General features: G+C 40.0%; 1 protein-coding gene across 1 annotated transcript in view; it reads right to left on the reverse strand.

The window, feature by feature from the left end:
- Positions 1-4,427: 4,427 nt before the first annotated feature.
- The window catches only part of EPC2 (enhancer of polycomb homolog 2), a gene marked incomplete at both ends in the record, with an annotated part of 39,708 nt that continues 25,719 nt past the window's right edge, over positions 4,428-18,416 (reverse strand). The window contains 8 exons of the mRNA XM_079539162.1: positions 4,428-4,500; positions 5,892-6,225; positions 7,918-8,077; positions 9,671-9,807; positions 15,556-15,899; positions 16,001-16,137; positions 17,092-17,181; positions 17,524-17,715. Of these exons, the coding sequence (XP_079395288.1) occupies positions 4,428-4,500; positions 5,892-6,225; positions 7,918-8,077; positions 9,671-9,807; positions 15,556-15,899; positions 16,001-16,137; positions 17,092-17,181; positions 17,524-17,715 (1,467 nt within the window). The remainder of the gene's footprint in view (positions 4,501-5,891; positions 6,226-7,917; positions 8,078-9,670; positions 9,808-15,555; positions 15,900-16,000; positions 16,138-17,091; positions 17,182-17,523; positions 17,716-18,416) is intronic.

Consider the following 18,416-nt stretch of genomic DNA (forward strand, 5'->3'; position numbering starts at 1 on the left):
GCTGTCCTTTACCCCTACCATCTGCTACCATCCTGTGGGCTACGGCTTCAGGTAATGCTGCCCTACCCTGAAGCACCCTGTCCTTTGCCCAAGAACCCCTTCAATCAGCTGTCTGCTTTAGTGAGCTTCCCGGGTACAAGTGGTTCCATGGTGGAGCTCCACTGCTAAACTGATGCAGGGTGGCTTTGGCTCAAGGACTGAATTTGCCCATACTGAATGTTTCTAACAGTTGCACCAGAAGAAAAACAATTCCCCTCTACGTGCCTTTGTTCAAATGTAAACATTTGGATCTTAAGAGCTAACGCAACTCTTACTACCTGGTCTACTGCTACACAGGAAACATTTCCTCTAACTGTTCGGAGATCTCTTTCAATTTCTTCCCACCTTCTCTTCTGAGTAACAGTTCACTATGAAGACAAAGATGTCGTTTAATTCATGAAGGTAATTCTCCATTTCTTTAAGTCTGAATATAGTGAAACCTAAAAACAAAGAAAAAATAGAGATCTGAGACTCTTCATCTGAAGTCTGCTGACATGAGTAGCCTGTACAAAGTTTGTTTGCTGCAGCCTTGAGAGCCTTCTTGTTTGAAGGTGTGAATTTCTACCAGGACATTTTATTCCAAGTATATCCTGAGCAGTTCTTCCTGGAAGGTACTGGAAACTAAGAGCCTGAATGGCTGTGAACATGGTACTGAGTCCACTGCAGGATGAACCAACCAACCCCACAAGGCTGCACCATCTGAGGATTCTGATTTACAAACAATAACCATAAAAAAGAAATAGGAAACGTTTCTATTATCCCCTACACTGGGGTCAGAAGTAGAGGAAAATGGACTAGCAGGGAAAGAAGTTTCAAAACCAGAGCCTCAGCACAACAGCAAAGCATTGCAATAAGCATCTTGTTTGCTGGGGGAAAAAAGCCAACCTGCACATATAGTCTTGTCCAGGATTAAAGGAATGATTAAAGGTTCTGTAAATAGAACAGCATATTGGTTTGGTGATGTTTGGAGAGAGGAGGTAAAGTACTACAGCAAAATTAGAAACAAAGTTGGGTAATAACTTCGCAGATTTCTAACACTCTCACACTGTGAGATCTATGGTCCAGCAGGAGGGAATGGAAAAAGCAGCAGCAAACCTCTAGACTGCCCTGGAGTTGGCTTGGAACAGTTCTCTTATCTGGTTTGCCAGCAACTGCAAGGCTCAGGAGACAAAACAGGACCTCTGGAGGCTCTCAGCTTCAAACATCGAGCACTGAAGCCAAATACTAACAGTCTGAAATCTAGTTTGACTCCACCTGAGCACATTTTCCTACCCCCATTAGAACAATCATTGTTTGGCTTCAAATGATGAATATTCAAAATCACAATGCCTACAGTTCGGCACATATCAGAATTCAATAGTTCATCTACAGATTAAAAGCATTAAACAAATCTAAATAAAGAATCACTGTTTTCTGTAGTATCTGACTTCCACAGGAAGATTCAGCACGTCACACTCGAAGCCCAATACAAATTGTTACAGATAGAAATAATCTTACCTGAACATTTCTACAGAATATAGCACTGCCCATCATTCTTTTTTGGCACTTCAGGCCCACAGTTAAAGCCTAGAAATTCTTACAAGGACTGTTAAGAGTTCTACGTTATTGTAAAGCCACATCAGTGCTAATACTTTAAATGGAAGTTATTCAACACATGGCACACTCACCTTTAGAGCTCATGAAATCCTTTTCTCCTTCTCATTCTTCCAGCATCTATTAAAAGTTACAAGTGCCAGCAAAAGGCTTTTTGCAGTGATTACGTGAGGGTTAGGCTACGTGAAGTCACAGATACACAGCAACTGTAAGGATATTTTTAGTCTAATGTACCATGGAAATGATCTACATTTGCAGTGGGATGAGCACATACTACAGAGCTCAGGAGTGCTCACTTGCTAAGAATGCAGCTTTCAATCTGCAGAAGACATTACTTCCCATTCGTATTTAACCACAAAAAAGCTTTGGGGCTAAATTAGAGAATGCAGTTCTTTTTTGGTATCGCTCCCATTTGCAACACTTCTGGCTTCCAAAAAACTTCCTACTTCAAACTACATAATCATGCAGTCATTCCCAGAAGTGAATGGAGTTCCACAGAAAACCTTAGGCACATATCAGGAAAGGCTCACATACACGTAATGGGCAATGTATCAGAACGTGGAAGTTCCAATAAAGGCACATTGCAGAAAGAGCAAAGAATGAATGCCTCCCCTTGTGCTGAGGACCCCAAACCTGCCATCATGCCTTGCCTCATCAAGGCAGGAACACTGAAGCATCAGGAGATCCTCCATGTATTCCCATGGATACATTCTGATGTTCTCTCTCTCTGTGGACTTGATAGTGAGGAGAAAATAAAGCCTCAGTTAAGCAAAAAAAGAAAAGTAATAATAGACATCCAAATTTCTGACAAACTCCCCATATTTACAGCTCCGCAAGTGTTTAGCTGTCAGAATTGTTAACTGTCAGAAGCTAAGATAAAACATGTTTAAGCACAACATAGATTAAAAGCAGCTCTTCGTACAAACATTTAACAGGAAGAATATACTGACTGTATGGCAGATAGCAAAAATCATACTTCTACTTTTTTTTTTTTTTTTTTTTAAAAGAGATGCACATTTTTTTTTCTTTTAAATGCTCTCAAGAAAGCAAAATGCTAAACTAGAGTATTAACTGCAGTCCAACCAACAGCAGCCCTCGGGAAAGAGCACGTGTCTAAGCCTACGTCAGCCTTGACAAGGGTGGCAGTTCATAGAATCCTACAATGGCCTGGGTTGCAAAGGAGCACAGTGCTCACCCAGCTCCAGCCCCCTGCAGTGTGCAGGGTGGCCAGCCACCAGACCAGGCTGCCCAGAGCCACATCCAGCCTGGCCTTGAATGCCTGCAGGGATGGGGCATCCACAGCCTCCTCGGGCAGCCTGTGCCAGTGCCTCACCACCCTCTAAGGTTCCCTTGGCAGAACAAGAAGCTGCTCCTTACCCTGATTATTTTCAAGTCTCAGGTTCCAACTGGAGGATGATCCTTCCCTAGCACACACTTCAAGAAAAAGAAATAACCACACACACCAAAACCTTCCGCAGAATTAAATACAAGCACTGCAACCAAAGTCACCATCAAAAGACCACTGATGTTGTCTGAAATTTCCACCTGCATTGCTTGCACGATGTGAAATAAACACATATGCAACGTGTCCATGTTTTGATATGTATTTTTATTTCCCTGCAGTTTTCACTTATCAAGAACAAGTAACAGGGAAAGTTGTCTGAACTAGTGCATAAACAAACATTCTGAAACACCACTACACGTATCTAATTTACAAGAACCGTATAAAAAAAGTCACTAAAACACTACACTACGAAGGTGTCCAACGCTTACAGTCAGACTTTTTCCAACCCGTTACTTGCCTTGTAGCCACAGGAAAACTCTCCAAAATTGAAAAGACGATCTTGCCACAACCCTCCCTCCCCCCCACCACCTGGGATGGCTCGATATCTAGACATCCAATAATTATTGCAATGATATATAATGCAATACATACCTGGTAAAATATCCTTTACGTGGTGTGTTACAGTTTTAAAGCCGGTTAAAATATGCAGTCTTCGGATAAAATGTAATTGGTTGAAAATTTTCTCTTATCTGCACAATTTTACATGTGCTAGATGCATAATTTTCCTAGTCAGGTTTTTTTTCTTTCCTGTGTAATTATTTTTTATAAACTGGTATTATAAATAGAAATATACATTCAAAATATATGGAAAAGTGAGTTACTACATTAAATTTGCATGTATCGATCCATCCCTTTCCCCTGCACAGTAATAGAAAATACTATTTTGCCTTGAACTTCATATTTGACAGTGAAATGCCACTAAAGTATTTACCAAAAAGTCCATCTAGTCAAATTGTGAAACAAAATGAACCAAGTGAAAACTTTACATTTCCTTTAGAAAAAAATTACAAGAATTTTGTCTCCTAGCTATGAATCTTTAACTTTTTTTTTTAGACACAAAGTTGGATTTATTTGTACAAGATACAAAATGTAAACATGGCAAAATAAATAGTTAAAACAAGTGATGCAGGATCCCATTTCATGCTCATGATCCCATTAAAGAATTATTTTTTAATCCATTCAGTTGCAAATTCAAGTGCAAAAGCATGATGATGAATATCTACTATTCAAGTAACAGAAATAATATTGATGATACAAATAAACTATTTTACAAGGTAGTGATTTTCCCAATTTTACAAAATTTACATTATATATCGACTTAATACACGATATAAGGATAGTCCATTTAGGTCCATTTTAGTTCTCTGTGATCCACAGAGTGCTGTGTTTTGCATTCAGTTGGAATATAAATGACTACACCGTTAGCACAGGTTGAGACACTGATTTGAGGTTATGTCACTTCCATTGCTACTGTTGTCTCTGCTATGCCATTTAAACCCAGCCGTTCTGGTTCATGGTTCTCTCTGCAACAAAAGAAGCATTCCATAATTACAGACAGAATACAAATATTTCCTTATGCAATTTCAGCGATTTCTTACAGGCTCTGTACTATTACACAGCCATCAGTTGGATCAAGGACAGACCTTAACACATGCACTAGACAGAAACAGACCATTTCAAACTAAATACTGGCATTTAACAATTGCTCTGACTCCATTAACATTGCAGTTCCTTCTACAAGATTATTAACAGAGACGGTCCAACTTCAATGCATTTAACTATAAATTACCAGCCCAAATTATGGATAATAAGAAGAAGTCTCCCGAAGGAACAGAGTCAAGGTATGCCATTAGGACGTGAATAACTACCAATTATTCCATTAGTGAATTATTTTTTTTCCAGTTCAGTTTCAGCACCAGCACAAGAAATTCTAATTTCTTTCTGAATTTATTACCATTCCCTGCAGAAGAGCCTTAGGTCTGTTCAGCTAAGATGGTTCTTTTTCAGGCATATACTGACTTGACTTGAAACACCCCTCTGACTCGATGGAAGCAAGACCCAAAGGCACTAATGATACAGGAGCATACTTTAAAGCACTTGCTAACTTAAAAATAGCTTTTTCACTCTCTGCACAGTGACTATATTATACATGTGATACTCCATCTTAAAAGCTCTTTTTAACATCCCTAGGAATGTCATGAAGTAATCCATACTGGATAAAGCTAATGCTCTTTTTCTGCTTTTTAACCTATGGAAAAGTGTTTCTTTTTCACTTTCAAAGCATCTTACAATCTAGCAGAGACCTTTAAAACAGAGCCCAAATACTGTCATTTTCAAAAATGCAACTACAAGCCACTGCCAGTCCTGTGGTACACTTAAGTATTGTCTAAGTACTGGTAAATAATTATATTATAAATGCATATATAGCAAGATACAGGCTGGCTTATACCTGTTTTCTATTTTGAATTCAAGATGTGTGTACACACATGTATGGATAAAATAGATGTGCTAGCCTGCATCTTACATTATGGGCACGCAGAGAGAACATGTGGAGAGTTTGGAAGAATCTACTGGCAAATACTGCATAAGAAGGGACAAATAAAAATGGTTAGAATGAAGCCAGTTAAACACCATGGAAGATCACCAAAAGCGGTGTGCTCCAAACTGGCAGAAGTTATCTGGGTGTTCATCTGCAGAAAGATAGCACTGCATCAGCTCTTCTCTTTTGTCACAGTCACGCTAACGATGCCAGCAGCTGGATGTTTTTGTGAGGCTGACACCACACCAACCGATCTCTTAGAGGGGGGGAAATGATTCTATTTCGTGCTCTCATGCAGAGTTGGGCACATCTACAGAGTCAATCAGGCAGCCCACATTTAACTGGAATCTGTCCTCTAACTTGCCCTGCACTTACCTTGCTATACTGCTGATGGCACTGCTAGGAGTTACCTTTGGCACTCTGTCCATACTGGCAGCAACTGTGGCAAGTTTTAAGGCTGTTGGCGATGGTGCTGAAGTCCTTGTATTAATATGCACATTGACTGGAGAAACAACACTGACATTGTTGAGGTGCACTGCGTTAGTCAGGCAAGAATTGTTCATGGGAAGTGTTTGAGGGCTGCTCGTGCACAACGCTGGAATTAAGTGGTTTGTGGTGGTGTGGCCAACTGTCCTTACAAGCTGTACAGCTGAAATCCCTGGGCTGGATGATAAAGCCATGTTGGTGGAGTACAACGTTCTAGAGGTTCCTGTTGCAAAGCAAATGTTATTAATTAAAAACGTGCCGTTCAGATTTTAAGGCAAAAGATTAAATCAATAGTAATGATTTAAGTGTATGAGGCACTGGAACCATCCCTGTGTTACCCGCTTTGAAGATTCAAACAAATGAAAAGTTTTAGAAATGTTTCCAGTCAAACTTAGGGATATTTTAAGTGCTTTTCTTTGTTTGCTTAATTCACAAAGACATCAGAAGGTGGAACAGATTGCATTTTATATTTTCCAACTTTATGCGTCTCAATTTAGGTGCCTTAAATTAAAGTGCAACATTTCCTATACAAGTACATCAAATGGGACACAGCTTAGGCAGGCAACCGCAGAGAATGAGCGAGAAGCCAAGTTCTGATGTTCTGAATTGCCTCCTCCCTCATCTGACTGGCAACACCACGAGGTGCTGGAGACCAGCCTCCCTCAAGGCAAGAGAGTGAGGAGTACAGGACCCCTTTCCAGCTTACAGAGCAGTGCTGTCTGTGCTCAAATGGTGGGAAAACTTTAGGTTCAAGTCCCAGTTAAAATGAAGCACAGCACATACTCAAACCAGTGGCTCTCAGATTCCTCTTCCTATTCACTGATACAGTTTTAAGAAAATTAGAACTAAGAACATGATTCCCTATTCCTGCAAAAAGCTGTTTTTACTTCGTATGTTCTAATTTAAATCTTCCTATCTGAAGCTGGAATGGCTATTTTACATCACTGACATTTACAGCTTTGGAACACTAACACAGACCTAATTTTATACGCATATTTGCAGTATTTTTCATCAACTGTAAATCTACTGCTGATACATGGTACACACATACGCCTGATCCTGTATCCCTCAAAACATTACACTCTCAGAATTCAGCAAGTTACACACAGTTGCCTTTTTCTTTACTGGATCAGTTCCAGTATATTGATTTTATTCAGCTGTGTTGAGCTGTTTCTCCCTCCCCCCCCTTATTTTTTATTAATTATTTCATCATTAATCCAGCCTAGCAAAAGGCCTATAAAACTAATCACATCATTAGCTGTTAAAACAACAAATTACTATAAAAGCCTTCTACTAGTTATGACAGCCAAATTTCAAACACCATTTCTCTTAGTATCATAGCAACTGCACCAACATGACTGGCATTGTTTCTGAACCTCCCTGGCAGGGGGCAGCAGAGGCTGGGAGCAAGGCAGTGAATGCCTACTTATGTTGTGCCTGAATCTGGGAGGAATCCTAAGAGTTATGAAACCTGGAACTTAGAGTAACATCAGAGGAGTTACTAGAAGTAGTTAATAAGCACAGTTTTGTTTGAGTAAGCAAGTGAGATAATGACTGAAAAGCACTGCAAATTTTCTGCATTCTTCCTCAAGTACTTGATTTTTTAAGCAACTGGTGCCCTTCTTAAATTTCACATTCAGTCTGCTTATAAAATGCTATCAATTATCCTTTGATTATGAAAGATTAACAGAGGAAAAAGCCTACAAGAGAAAATGAAGAATGTTCTTCCAGGGGTCAAAGAGCACTGACAGTTTTTATTACCAAACTGATGCGCATGACATGGCACAAAAATATCTAACAGTAAGACTTAAAACCTTCAGTAGTAGTAAAATATACTGAAATTTTGGAGATGGAACAGGATCATTTGGCACGTTCTCTGCTCTGCACAAGACCATGAGTTTTAAGAAATCATCACCTGAAGGCTGGACAACACCATTAATGTTGTTGTGGCTGGGGGTTTGTTCCTTCGTTGCCTCACTGCGACCAGGAGCAGGTGCACTGACCACTGCAGATGCAGCAAAGTGGGCACTGGCTGAATCAAGTGTTTTTGACATGCAGTCAGAGGTGCTGGAGCCCTGGGGGAATAAAAAAGTATTTTTTTATTTCTTTACAATCATCCAAGTACGAAAGTGAAGAACTACATTTGTTAATGCGTTTGAGAAGTTTCCTCTAGGATGATTACTATGGCTGTAAGCTGTCTCCTCTGTCTCTGTATAGAAAATACACACTAACCTAAATCTACAGAACTCTCAGCATTCACAGCACATTCATTCCCATGGAGTAATTCATACCACAGCATAATCACCTACTGAATTCTGGATGTACAAACACTCTCATACTTCAGCCTGGAGAAAAGAAGGCTGCTGGGTGACCTCACTGCAGCCTTCCAGCACCTACAGGGAGCCTATAAAAAGTAGAGTCAACTCTTCTAAAGGGTAGATAACAGCAGGACAAGGGGAAATGGTTTTAAGCTAAAGGAGGGAACATTCAGATTGGATGTCAGGGGAAGTTCTTTCCCAAGAGAGTGGTGAGGTGCTGGAACAGCTGCCCAGAGAGGCTGTGATGCCCCGTCCATCCCTGGAGGTGTTCAAGGCCACGTTGGATGGGGCCCTGGGCAGCCTGGGCTGCTATGAAATGGGGAGGTTGGTGGCCCTGCACGTGGAGGGGGGTTGGAGATTCATGATCCTTGAGGTCCCTTCCAACCCAGGCCATTCTGTGATTATGTATCACTCTATCATTCTGCATTTTTTTTTATTAAGTCCTTTCCAAAGATGGGAGAGGTAAACAGCACTGGAAACTAGATACAAAATGCTTAAAAAATACCTAGACATCAACTTTCAGATTTTCTTTATCAGACAACTAAGCTCAACAGAAAACAAATGTTCATCCCTTGCAAGGAATTACAGATGAAAAATGTTTAGAATTCAGAAGTGTGGAGAACTTGGGGGAAGTGGAGGGACTGGAAAAATCAAGTTGGATACATGAAACTAACATTTTCCTCTTAGAAGTGGTGAGTTTTTAGTACTCTCTTGACTTCCATTCATAACAATGCATTATTACATGAAGTGGTTTTACTATGAAGTCTCTCTGGAGCACTTCTACACACACAGACACACCCCAAGATAAATCCCATGACAATTTGTATCACTTGACAGGGCACTGGCTATTTTTACATGGACACAATTAATGCATTAAAACATGAAGTCTCTTACTCAACTTCTAAAACAAAGCCATGATACGTTACTAAAACAAGAAAATAAAACCACACACTAAGCAAACACTGGAGGTTTGGGTGTTGAAACTTAAAACATTAGCTGATTCAAAGACAGAAGAAACATGAAAGGTATGTGCACTAGCTACAGCATAAATTATCTTCTGAGCACTATCAAGCAAACTGGGAAAGCATTTTGACCAAAACCCATTCTACATTCATTCCAAAACTTTATGTATTTATCAGATTGTGGAGGCATTCAAGGCCAGGCTGGATGTGGCTCTGGGCAGCCTGGTCTGCTGGTTGGCAACATAGCAGGGGGTTGGAACTAGATGGTCATTGTAGTCCTTTTCAACCCAGGCCATTCTATGATTCTGTGATGTTTAGCTTGTAACAGATAAAAATCGCAGTAAGCAAAAAGGAAGACAGGAACACATGACAATGTCAGGTACAGTACCTGTGCTTTTGGATGTGTCTGTTGCGAGGAATGCTGAGATTGTTGTTTCTGTTGAAGCTGGGCAAGTTGTTGCCTCTGCATTTGAACTAACTGCTGTTGATGTGTCTGAAACTGTTCTTCTGTGATACCCCCTGTTACTACAGAAAAAAAGAAAGGGAAGCCAGCGTTAAATGGGCCTGCACAGAACAACCACACCTCAGATGCAAGAATGGGCCAGTGCTGGATAACAAGGGGGTGAAAACATCTACTGTGCCAGATGCTTGCAAAGATCTTCATACATTGCTACACAACAGAGAGGCCAGGCTAAATTTGTTCGCTGTGTTCTTTTAACATTGATTGAATTCATAACAAAAGGATTCATAGCTTCCACAGTTTTTAAGCAACTTCTATCCTTGGGAGTTTTCTCTCCAATACCTTTAAGCAAAAAGCTTATAGAGTTGGGTTTTTTTTTTCCATTTTTTTTTTCCTGGAAATCAGGAAAAGGACACCCTACAAATCACAGCTGAGGAAGATGCGCACTGGGCTTGGCTGGATGCCTGCTCTCACAGTGAACACTTCCAGGTCATTACTTTAAAACTTCCCCTCCTTCAGGGCATAAACACTGCCTTCTTTTCTGACACCAGAACATACTATGCAAAGGAAGCCTACGCCTAACACTTGAGCACACTTATGTCAGCAGTGAAAAGAGGTGTTCTGCAGCTGCTAGTGGTAAGTGGGTCACATGTATACATAGTTGGAATCCAGCTCTACACCAATCCTTACTTGAAAGATTCAGAAACTAACACACAATAACAAAGCTGATCTCTGTGTCACAAATGTTATGAGGTATCACAAATCACTGTTTATACTCATTTAGTATGACCTTCTAATTTCACACTTTTCTCCCCCTAAAGTAAATGCTGACCTGAACAAGACTTTCTCTATCAATCTGTTTTTCCTTTTAAAAGAGATGCTGAGTAACATAATGGCTTTGATCATTCGTGAGAATTTGGTTAACACAACTCCAGTAGTATTACACTCCCAGCAAGTAAGTATGGGAATGATGGAGTCAAGAAAAGCAGTTTTCAACATTCCTCCCCAACTCAAGAACTGCAAATATGATAAAGTCAAAATACCAGCAGGTGTTCAGCGCTAAACCTGAGTTTTGTGGAGTCAAAGCAGCTCTGGAACTAAGTTCTCCCAGGAGCAAGTAAAAAGAGAATTCACTTTTCAAAGATTCCCATTAAGTACATTTCAGCATTCTGAACTACATACTTTGAAGACCAAAGATGTCATCCATCTCCAACACCTGGATGCTGCACGAATATCATTCATCTCACTGAGACACAGTGAGACAACAGTAACATTGAATTGAGCTGTCTTTCATAGCCTGACTCTTCCGTTCCCTAGCTGTAGTACTTGTGCTGAATTCTTGTGCTGAAATACTTGTACTTGTGCTGAAATTCTGAACAAGAGCCAAAATGCAGACTGACTGTAGAGGAATTACATGGGAAATTACTTCTTTAGTGCTTCACCATTAACGCAAGCATCAAACAAGCTGAAGAGCACTTAAAAGGTTCAGTGACTTACATTATTCATCCTATTAGATTCTTGGGATTTTATCATTATTTTCAACATATTCTAAAAAAATCAAGCTTTCCTCCCCAGTTAGCCATACTTAGATCCCCTCAAAGACTCTTCCCTCTTACTACAAGCTCTGAACTCAAAGTTCAGTCAGCTAAACCTGTTAAGCTTCCTCACAACAGCCTCCCAAAATGCGTTTCGTTACTAAAGGCAACAGAGCCAAGAACAGCATTATGGAACATTACGTATGTATGCAATTCTATTTTTAAGTTCTGAGGCACCAAATTCCATAATGCCTTCTGTTGTGTTCAAGAACAAGCCATTTTCATGCAGATAAACACCTCAAATGCATTTACCCCTAAATTAGCTATTCCCTGTCTGCAGTACAGGGGCATTTATCTTGACTCCAAGTTGCTGAGTCAAACTGACCACCACCCAGTTTAGGGCTGGCCTACACCTTACATGCTCTCTCTCTCCCCTCCCAGTTTGACACAGGCCAGGAAGCCACAGAACACAGCTGCAGGGTACAGGGCTGATCAGCACAGCAGCATCCTAATTGTTTCTGAGTTCATACTTGTCAGCTCCAGCCAGGCCAGTACCTATCAGCAGGGATTTGCTCAGTCACAATAAACTCTGCTGTTAACCTTATGAAGAGAGCAGACACTCATTAGCACATCTACCACCATTTCATTTTGCCAAATTAAACAACTGAAGGCTCCTAAAGACAAACCCAACTTCTACAAAACTCCAAGGCAGCCTTTAAGGTCACGGCCAAGTGCAAGAGTTCTGTACTTTTCATTAAAACTTCTATTGACCAGTATTTCAGTTTGCACTGCTAAATATTGGGATTTCTATTTAACCACAGTCTGCCTACATTGAAACGCTACAAAATACTACAAAAAGTCTACATGAGAGTCTTTTGCTTTCCATCCCTAGACACCTTTGGCCTAGATTATGATGTCACTGCTCTTAGGAGCTTTAATCAAAGATCATCATTCAGGCTGCCCCACCAGAACAGTACCTCATTAATCTAATTACTTCTACGTGATATTTTATTCTCAACAGGATATCTCTAAAAAGTAAACGCCTGCTCCACATGTAGAATTCTGTACCTCAGAATGCCATCATCTCCAGTTGTCTTCTGTATCTATGGACACAGTAACTTAGCAGCCAGCTGTCTGAGTGGCTCCCAGGCACTGGCAGCTGACGCAGAGCGCTCTGGCAAATTGCTGAAGATTTTGCCTACAGCCTAATTCTCACTTCAGTTCCACAAGCAAGACAAGTTGCAGTCTAGGAATTCAGCCAGCCAGCCAAGCACTACTTTGCCAAAGTAAGTTGTACCATCGACAAGCTCCTCGCAACCTCCTTCATACACTGCTTATCCTCATCATCAGCTTCTCTCATTTGTTAAACAGAATCCTTCCAGAGCTGGCTTTGGCAAAGAGATCACGTTTGCTTCCCAGGTGCAGCATCCAAGCCTGCTGAAAGTTTACACAACTGATCAAAGTGATAAGATTGTTGTAGGGACCTTGTCTCCTTATTAGAGCACAAGCAGGAGAAAAATTCAGCTTGGAACAGAGGTTCTTTATTCACACACTGATTAGGCACCTTTATGACAAAACCAGTCATGCACTTAAGTCTTTGCTTCTGTTTGCACAATGCTTAGCATTGGGGAAGTAGTGTAATAATTGCTTCAGCGAGACAGAAGTAAAAATATAAACTTTAAATACAAATAACCAAAGTGAGCATCTCCAACTCTTCTACAAACTAAAAAAAAAAAAGAACCTGAACAACAAAACTGATCATTCAGTTTAACTGTCATTTTTTCTTCCAGAGATTCTTTTATGCTCAAAGGTAAATCTGTAATAAAATTCATCTCTACAACCACCTCCCAAAAAGATCTGCCTTGATGGATATGGCACCTATGTCTATTTAATGCACAACCACTTTTTGACTCATCCTTCAAAAATTCTCCCATTACTTACTATGTAGCAAATGCAAAACAGCAGTGCCTCTTCTTGGCTCAGTTACACAGTAAACAATTTTGTTGCTTTATTGCACCCGATCCTTTCACAGAACTACAGGATCTGCTTTGTAGTCTGAATACGGACACAAAAGGGTCCTCCCAACCCAAACATTTCCCTGTGCAGTGCACTCCAACTGCTGAGTAATCTCTGCTCACATCTAAACAGTCTTCAGACAGATCATCAGGATTATACAAAATAAATTACCGTTCCTCCACAAAGTAGCCTAGAGCCATCACATATTATACAAGTACTTCTCTACAGTCTTTACCATCACTACAATGTCTATTTTTTTTTTAAGCTCCAGAAGCTCAAATCCGAAAGCACGAGCTCTCACTGATTCACCATGTAACATCAACATCTTAGTGCTTTAGTCCTACTGAATTGGTTAACACTCAACAAGAGCCAACCCTTTTCCCCCACCCATGCATGGCTTCCTACCAAAACAGAAAGATCCTCCTTGTCAAGCCCTTCACTGCTCCAATTTTCATTCATACCTACAGTACGGATATTTCACAAATCTCTCCAACCTTTTTCTTTCACTCAGACATATCAGCTTCTACCTCAAAATACTCTCCTAGTGTAAGTGGACTCCATCCTCAGGAAAAAAGTCTCTCCAGAGCAGCATTTAAAGCCTCAACGTTTTGCACCTCATCCTTAGATAATCTATTGATACTTACATTATCATGAGAAATTCTACAGAAACACCAACTCTGCATGCATCTTTTTAAGCAACTAGCCTTACCTTGCTGTCACCATACTTTTTCATTCAAATAGAAACCCTGCAGTACTACTTGATCATTACACAAAGAGCTACCAGCAAATTCTTTGCTGGTCCATCCTAGCATACTGTCCATGTTCCACATGCTTAACTCTGACAAACACCGTTCATTTCTGTTGTCTGCATTTGCTTTCACACTGCTTTTCTTAATTCTTATCAATAATCCCACCACACAGAACCGCCCCCTTTCTGTTACAGGTGCAATTCTCCAGTCTTTCAAGCTCTTTACAAACAAAAATCATACAAGATATGATCATGACACACTGTCTATTCTCTTCATACAGCAGAAAAAAAAAATTCTTGTGCAAATCTCTTCACAGGAGAGCACAACAGAAAAGTTGCGATGACTACACAGCAGCTGACTTTAAAAGAGATGGGCCCCTTCCACATCCACATGATGTTAGTTATGGGATTTAGAAGCAGCCTGCTGTGTCACCCAGTTATCTTCTTTTACAATACCAAGTTCTGTATACACACAACAGTGGGAAAACACTCAAATGCTTGTTGTGCTTGCTAAGAGATCTCTTCTGGCACATCTCCAACCATCCAGCATTTTGAAGAATCATATTTTCTTTCAGTAGTGCCAGTTTTAACATTGTCACTTGTTATAAATAAATCACTTGCTACATGTATTAGTTGTATTTGAGACTGCTAATACAAACTTAAAGCAATTTTTTGCTTCTGGTTGTTTTTATTCCAAGTTAAGTGATCCTGTATCCAAATCAGTGACAAAGGGTGTACAAAGATGAGAATAGTGTTGCATATATTTGATAGTCTTGTGAAGATTCTACTTTTTTTTTTTTCTTAAAGCATACATGAATTGCCATCTTGCTCATCTGGAGCTGTAAGGTCACAAAACTGAATGGTAAGAGACAGGTGCATTAAGTGTGAGAGTCAGACATCAACCTTAAAGGAGAAGGAAATCCTCCATCACTCTTCATCTGTGCCTGTTGATTTTCTGATAATCAGCACAGCGAGGTGTATCACTGTTACAGTAAAAACTGCAACACTGGAAGCCTCCAGGTGTCAACTCAAAACACTGTTTTGTGCCTTCTTCATTTCTGCTCCGAGACTTTACTGATTCACTACTGGTTTCTGGAGATGGTTTAGCAAGATTTAGAGAACTCCAAAAACATCTCCCTGTCTCCACTGTTTCCCACCCACTCTGATACCCTCAATAAAACAATGGCTTCTCTTCTACATTCATAAAGAGCATTATTCACTCCTTAAACGAGGTGCGATAAATTTCATGTAGGCAATGCTGACATACAAACAGAATCCCTCCTTCACATCTGGCATGTTTAAGTCCAGCACTTTACCATGATTCTATCTAAACTGCAATTAAAGCAGGAGGAAGAGAACTTAAGAAAAGCCCTAAGAAATATAAAACAGTTACCCCGTATCATTGGGTTTAGTTACACATCATTAGTTAAGGTGGTATGAGCCCAGTTCCAAGAAAAAAAAGCACCATAACTTTGTATTTTAAGTTCTATAAGAATTTAAATCCTTCTGCCTACCTGATATGCCGTTCTTGCTGGTGTTCAATAAAGCTACAGATGCTGCAGAAACTCTTTTATTATTCACAGTCTGCCCTGGTTTCCTTGAGGTACATTCTTCACTATCGCTGTCCTGTAGATTTAGTAGCCTTGGCTGAAAACACTGCAGTCGACATGATCTGATATTGCTTAGTATTTCAGAAAGGGACAGTCTGTTTTCACAACGTTTATTGGAAGCATTGGTCCGTGAAAAATTAGAAGAAAAGTCTAAAGTCTGGGAAGAGCTTGAAAAACTATTCAGCATTTCCGGGTCAATCTGTCTCAAGACAGGATCATGTTCTGTGGATATTCGGTCCATTATAACCCTGATTTAAAAAGATGGAAAAAAAAAATGTTAATTGTGTTTCTTATATATGTGCTTTCATACTTTGAAGGGAAACAAAGGGTAAAAATAAGGCAATCCTACCTTCCACCCCTGCCAACTCGTCTTCTTGCAAATCCTATACACCTTCTTGGAATTGTAAGGGTTGTAAGGCAATGCCTGAACCTCAGTTTGTCCAATTCTGCATTTTCATACGAAGAATTAGTTTGGTCCAAACGAGGCTGCAAAGAATAAAGGAAAGCCCATTTGCACATTCCTGAAAATACAAAGTAGTCTGTGGTGTTCTCTACGTGATCACAATAGCAAGACATCTGCATGGCAGGAACAGAAGCAGATGCCAGCACACATCTGAGTTGTGCAAAGAACTTACAGCACAACTTGTGGGAGATGCCCATGCTCTGAGTACTCAGGGAGATTGTTTAGGCTTCTGGAGCAGACAACCTAGCAACTAAGTTCCTCTCCAGTGAGTTATAGGCAGCCTTAAAGACTACACAGTTACAAAACTTATTTTGCCTTGCAACTTCACTTCTCTGGTGGGAAGTGAGCAAAGCAAAACCAGACCCAGTGCATGACATTGCTTCTGTTGGTCCTCCATAGATAACAGCTTCCCATCCACAAATCCATACTCAGTATGAAGTTTCACTATCAGTGGTTCTGAGAAGACGATGGAATGTTTAATCAGACTTTCTCCTCTGCTCACTGCTACAATTGCAGTGTAACATTCTTCCAACATATCCACAGCTTGCAATAATTCAAAAGAAAGATTTAACTACACAAAAAAAAGTCTTTAACAGGTTAAATCTCTTCGCTTTTACAACCAGCTCCAAACGATGCCCATGTCTGAGAACTAAAACAAGTAGCAACCCATGAGCTTTATAAGCTGGGAACAAAGGATGCCTTAGGAAAACCAAGGGGAACGCATGGAGGGGGTGGAGTCCTCCCATTCAAACAGTGGCTGAATTAGGCTGCTGTGCTTTGTATTGCCTTTAGGAAGTCAGAGGAACAGGTCAAGGAGAAATATTCTCATAGAAAAACTCAAAGATTTTCTTTGGAGCCACCAAATCATGGTTTTCATAATGAAAGTGGGACTAAAAGAACTATTCCATTATCAGTAGGCCAATGAAACCAAAAACAGAACACCCAAACACACTAAATGCAACAGCAGATAGCCTTACAGCGTAATACTGGCATCCTGCTCTTCTCCTGAAGGCACAAGGTCCATCAGGATCATTTTCCTCTTCTGCTTCTGATACTGGTGAGGGTACCTAAGCCAAAAAGCAAAGTTATTCTTTCAACTGCCACGTGTATATAATACAGATATTAAAACACACAACTAATATACAGTAATCAATTGACTAATATGGTAAAAATGTATTTTTGTACTAGTTAGCATTTCATATATTTTATAAATACTGGTTTACATAATACAAAGTTCTCCAAAACACAGTTCGGAAGATGAAACAAACTCAAGCAGCTTCTGCAAATGTCTTGCATGCAGACCAACTGCCCAACACAGTTATTCTCCACTTCAAGCTATACTGTCCACATTCCAGATAGCTGAGTTCTCCACTTTCAGTAGGCTAAAAGAAATCATAACAGACTGTTACCTGTGGGAACTCATCCTCATCTGAGCTGTGGAAGTCATACTGCTTGATATCACTCTTGTTGATAACAGGCAAGGGCTCAGCAGAGGGCTGTTGAGCAGTTACCACACACTCCATTTTCGGCTTCTTCAGGTATTTCTTCTTCTGACGTACAACATCTGATATCTCTTCCTTTAGAGATGAATGATGAGGATGCTGTTTGTCAAAAACAGAAAGAGATCCAATAAATAAAAGCACGTACTTGATGTTGTTTCTTCACCCCATGCCTTAGAAAAACATGGCTGCTCATCTTCCGGAGCCTCTGTCCATTGGTGCAGCATGTTGAAAATTCAGATACAACGTAACATTTATTCTAAACACCTGAAAACTTAAAAACTTTACTTCCAATCACCTTTATAGCTTATTAGTAAACTGAAAGCTTTCATGCTATGTCACTACATTAAGGGGTTCCTTTCTTTTCATCACCCTCAGGATACTGCAATTGGAAAGTCTGCTCCAAATACTTTCTCAGGCCTCAGTTTTCTATGCCAAGAAACTACAGCTTTTTTAATTGCTCAAATCTGTTCACAAAAAACATTTTATGTTTTCCAGCTCTCACATGGCTTATGTTTCTTGTAAGACTTCATGCTACTAGCTTTTGCCATGTTTTCATTTAATTTCTAAGATTTTGCTAACATAAATCCTCTCCAGCAAGCAAGTAAGCAACTGCAGCAATATTAAACTGTTATTTGAACACAAATGTTTTACAACTTCAAAGCTCTCCAATTAAAAATTACTTTCCCTTCCAAAATTTTCAATTAATGAGTAAAAGCCAGAGAAGTTCTCTGAAAAGCTCTTTAATTTTCCCCCAAATTACCACTTGTCAGTAGCTGTCTGACTGAAACTAACTCCAGTTC

The sequence above is a fragment of the Tetrao urogallus genome (genome assembly GCF_951394365.1).
Source record: "Tetrao urogallus genome assembly, chromosome: 8".
In the NCBI taxonomy this organism is placed as follows: Eukaryota; Metazoa; Chordata; class Aves; order Galliformes; family Phasianidae; genus Tetrao; species Tetrao urogallus.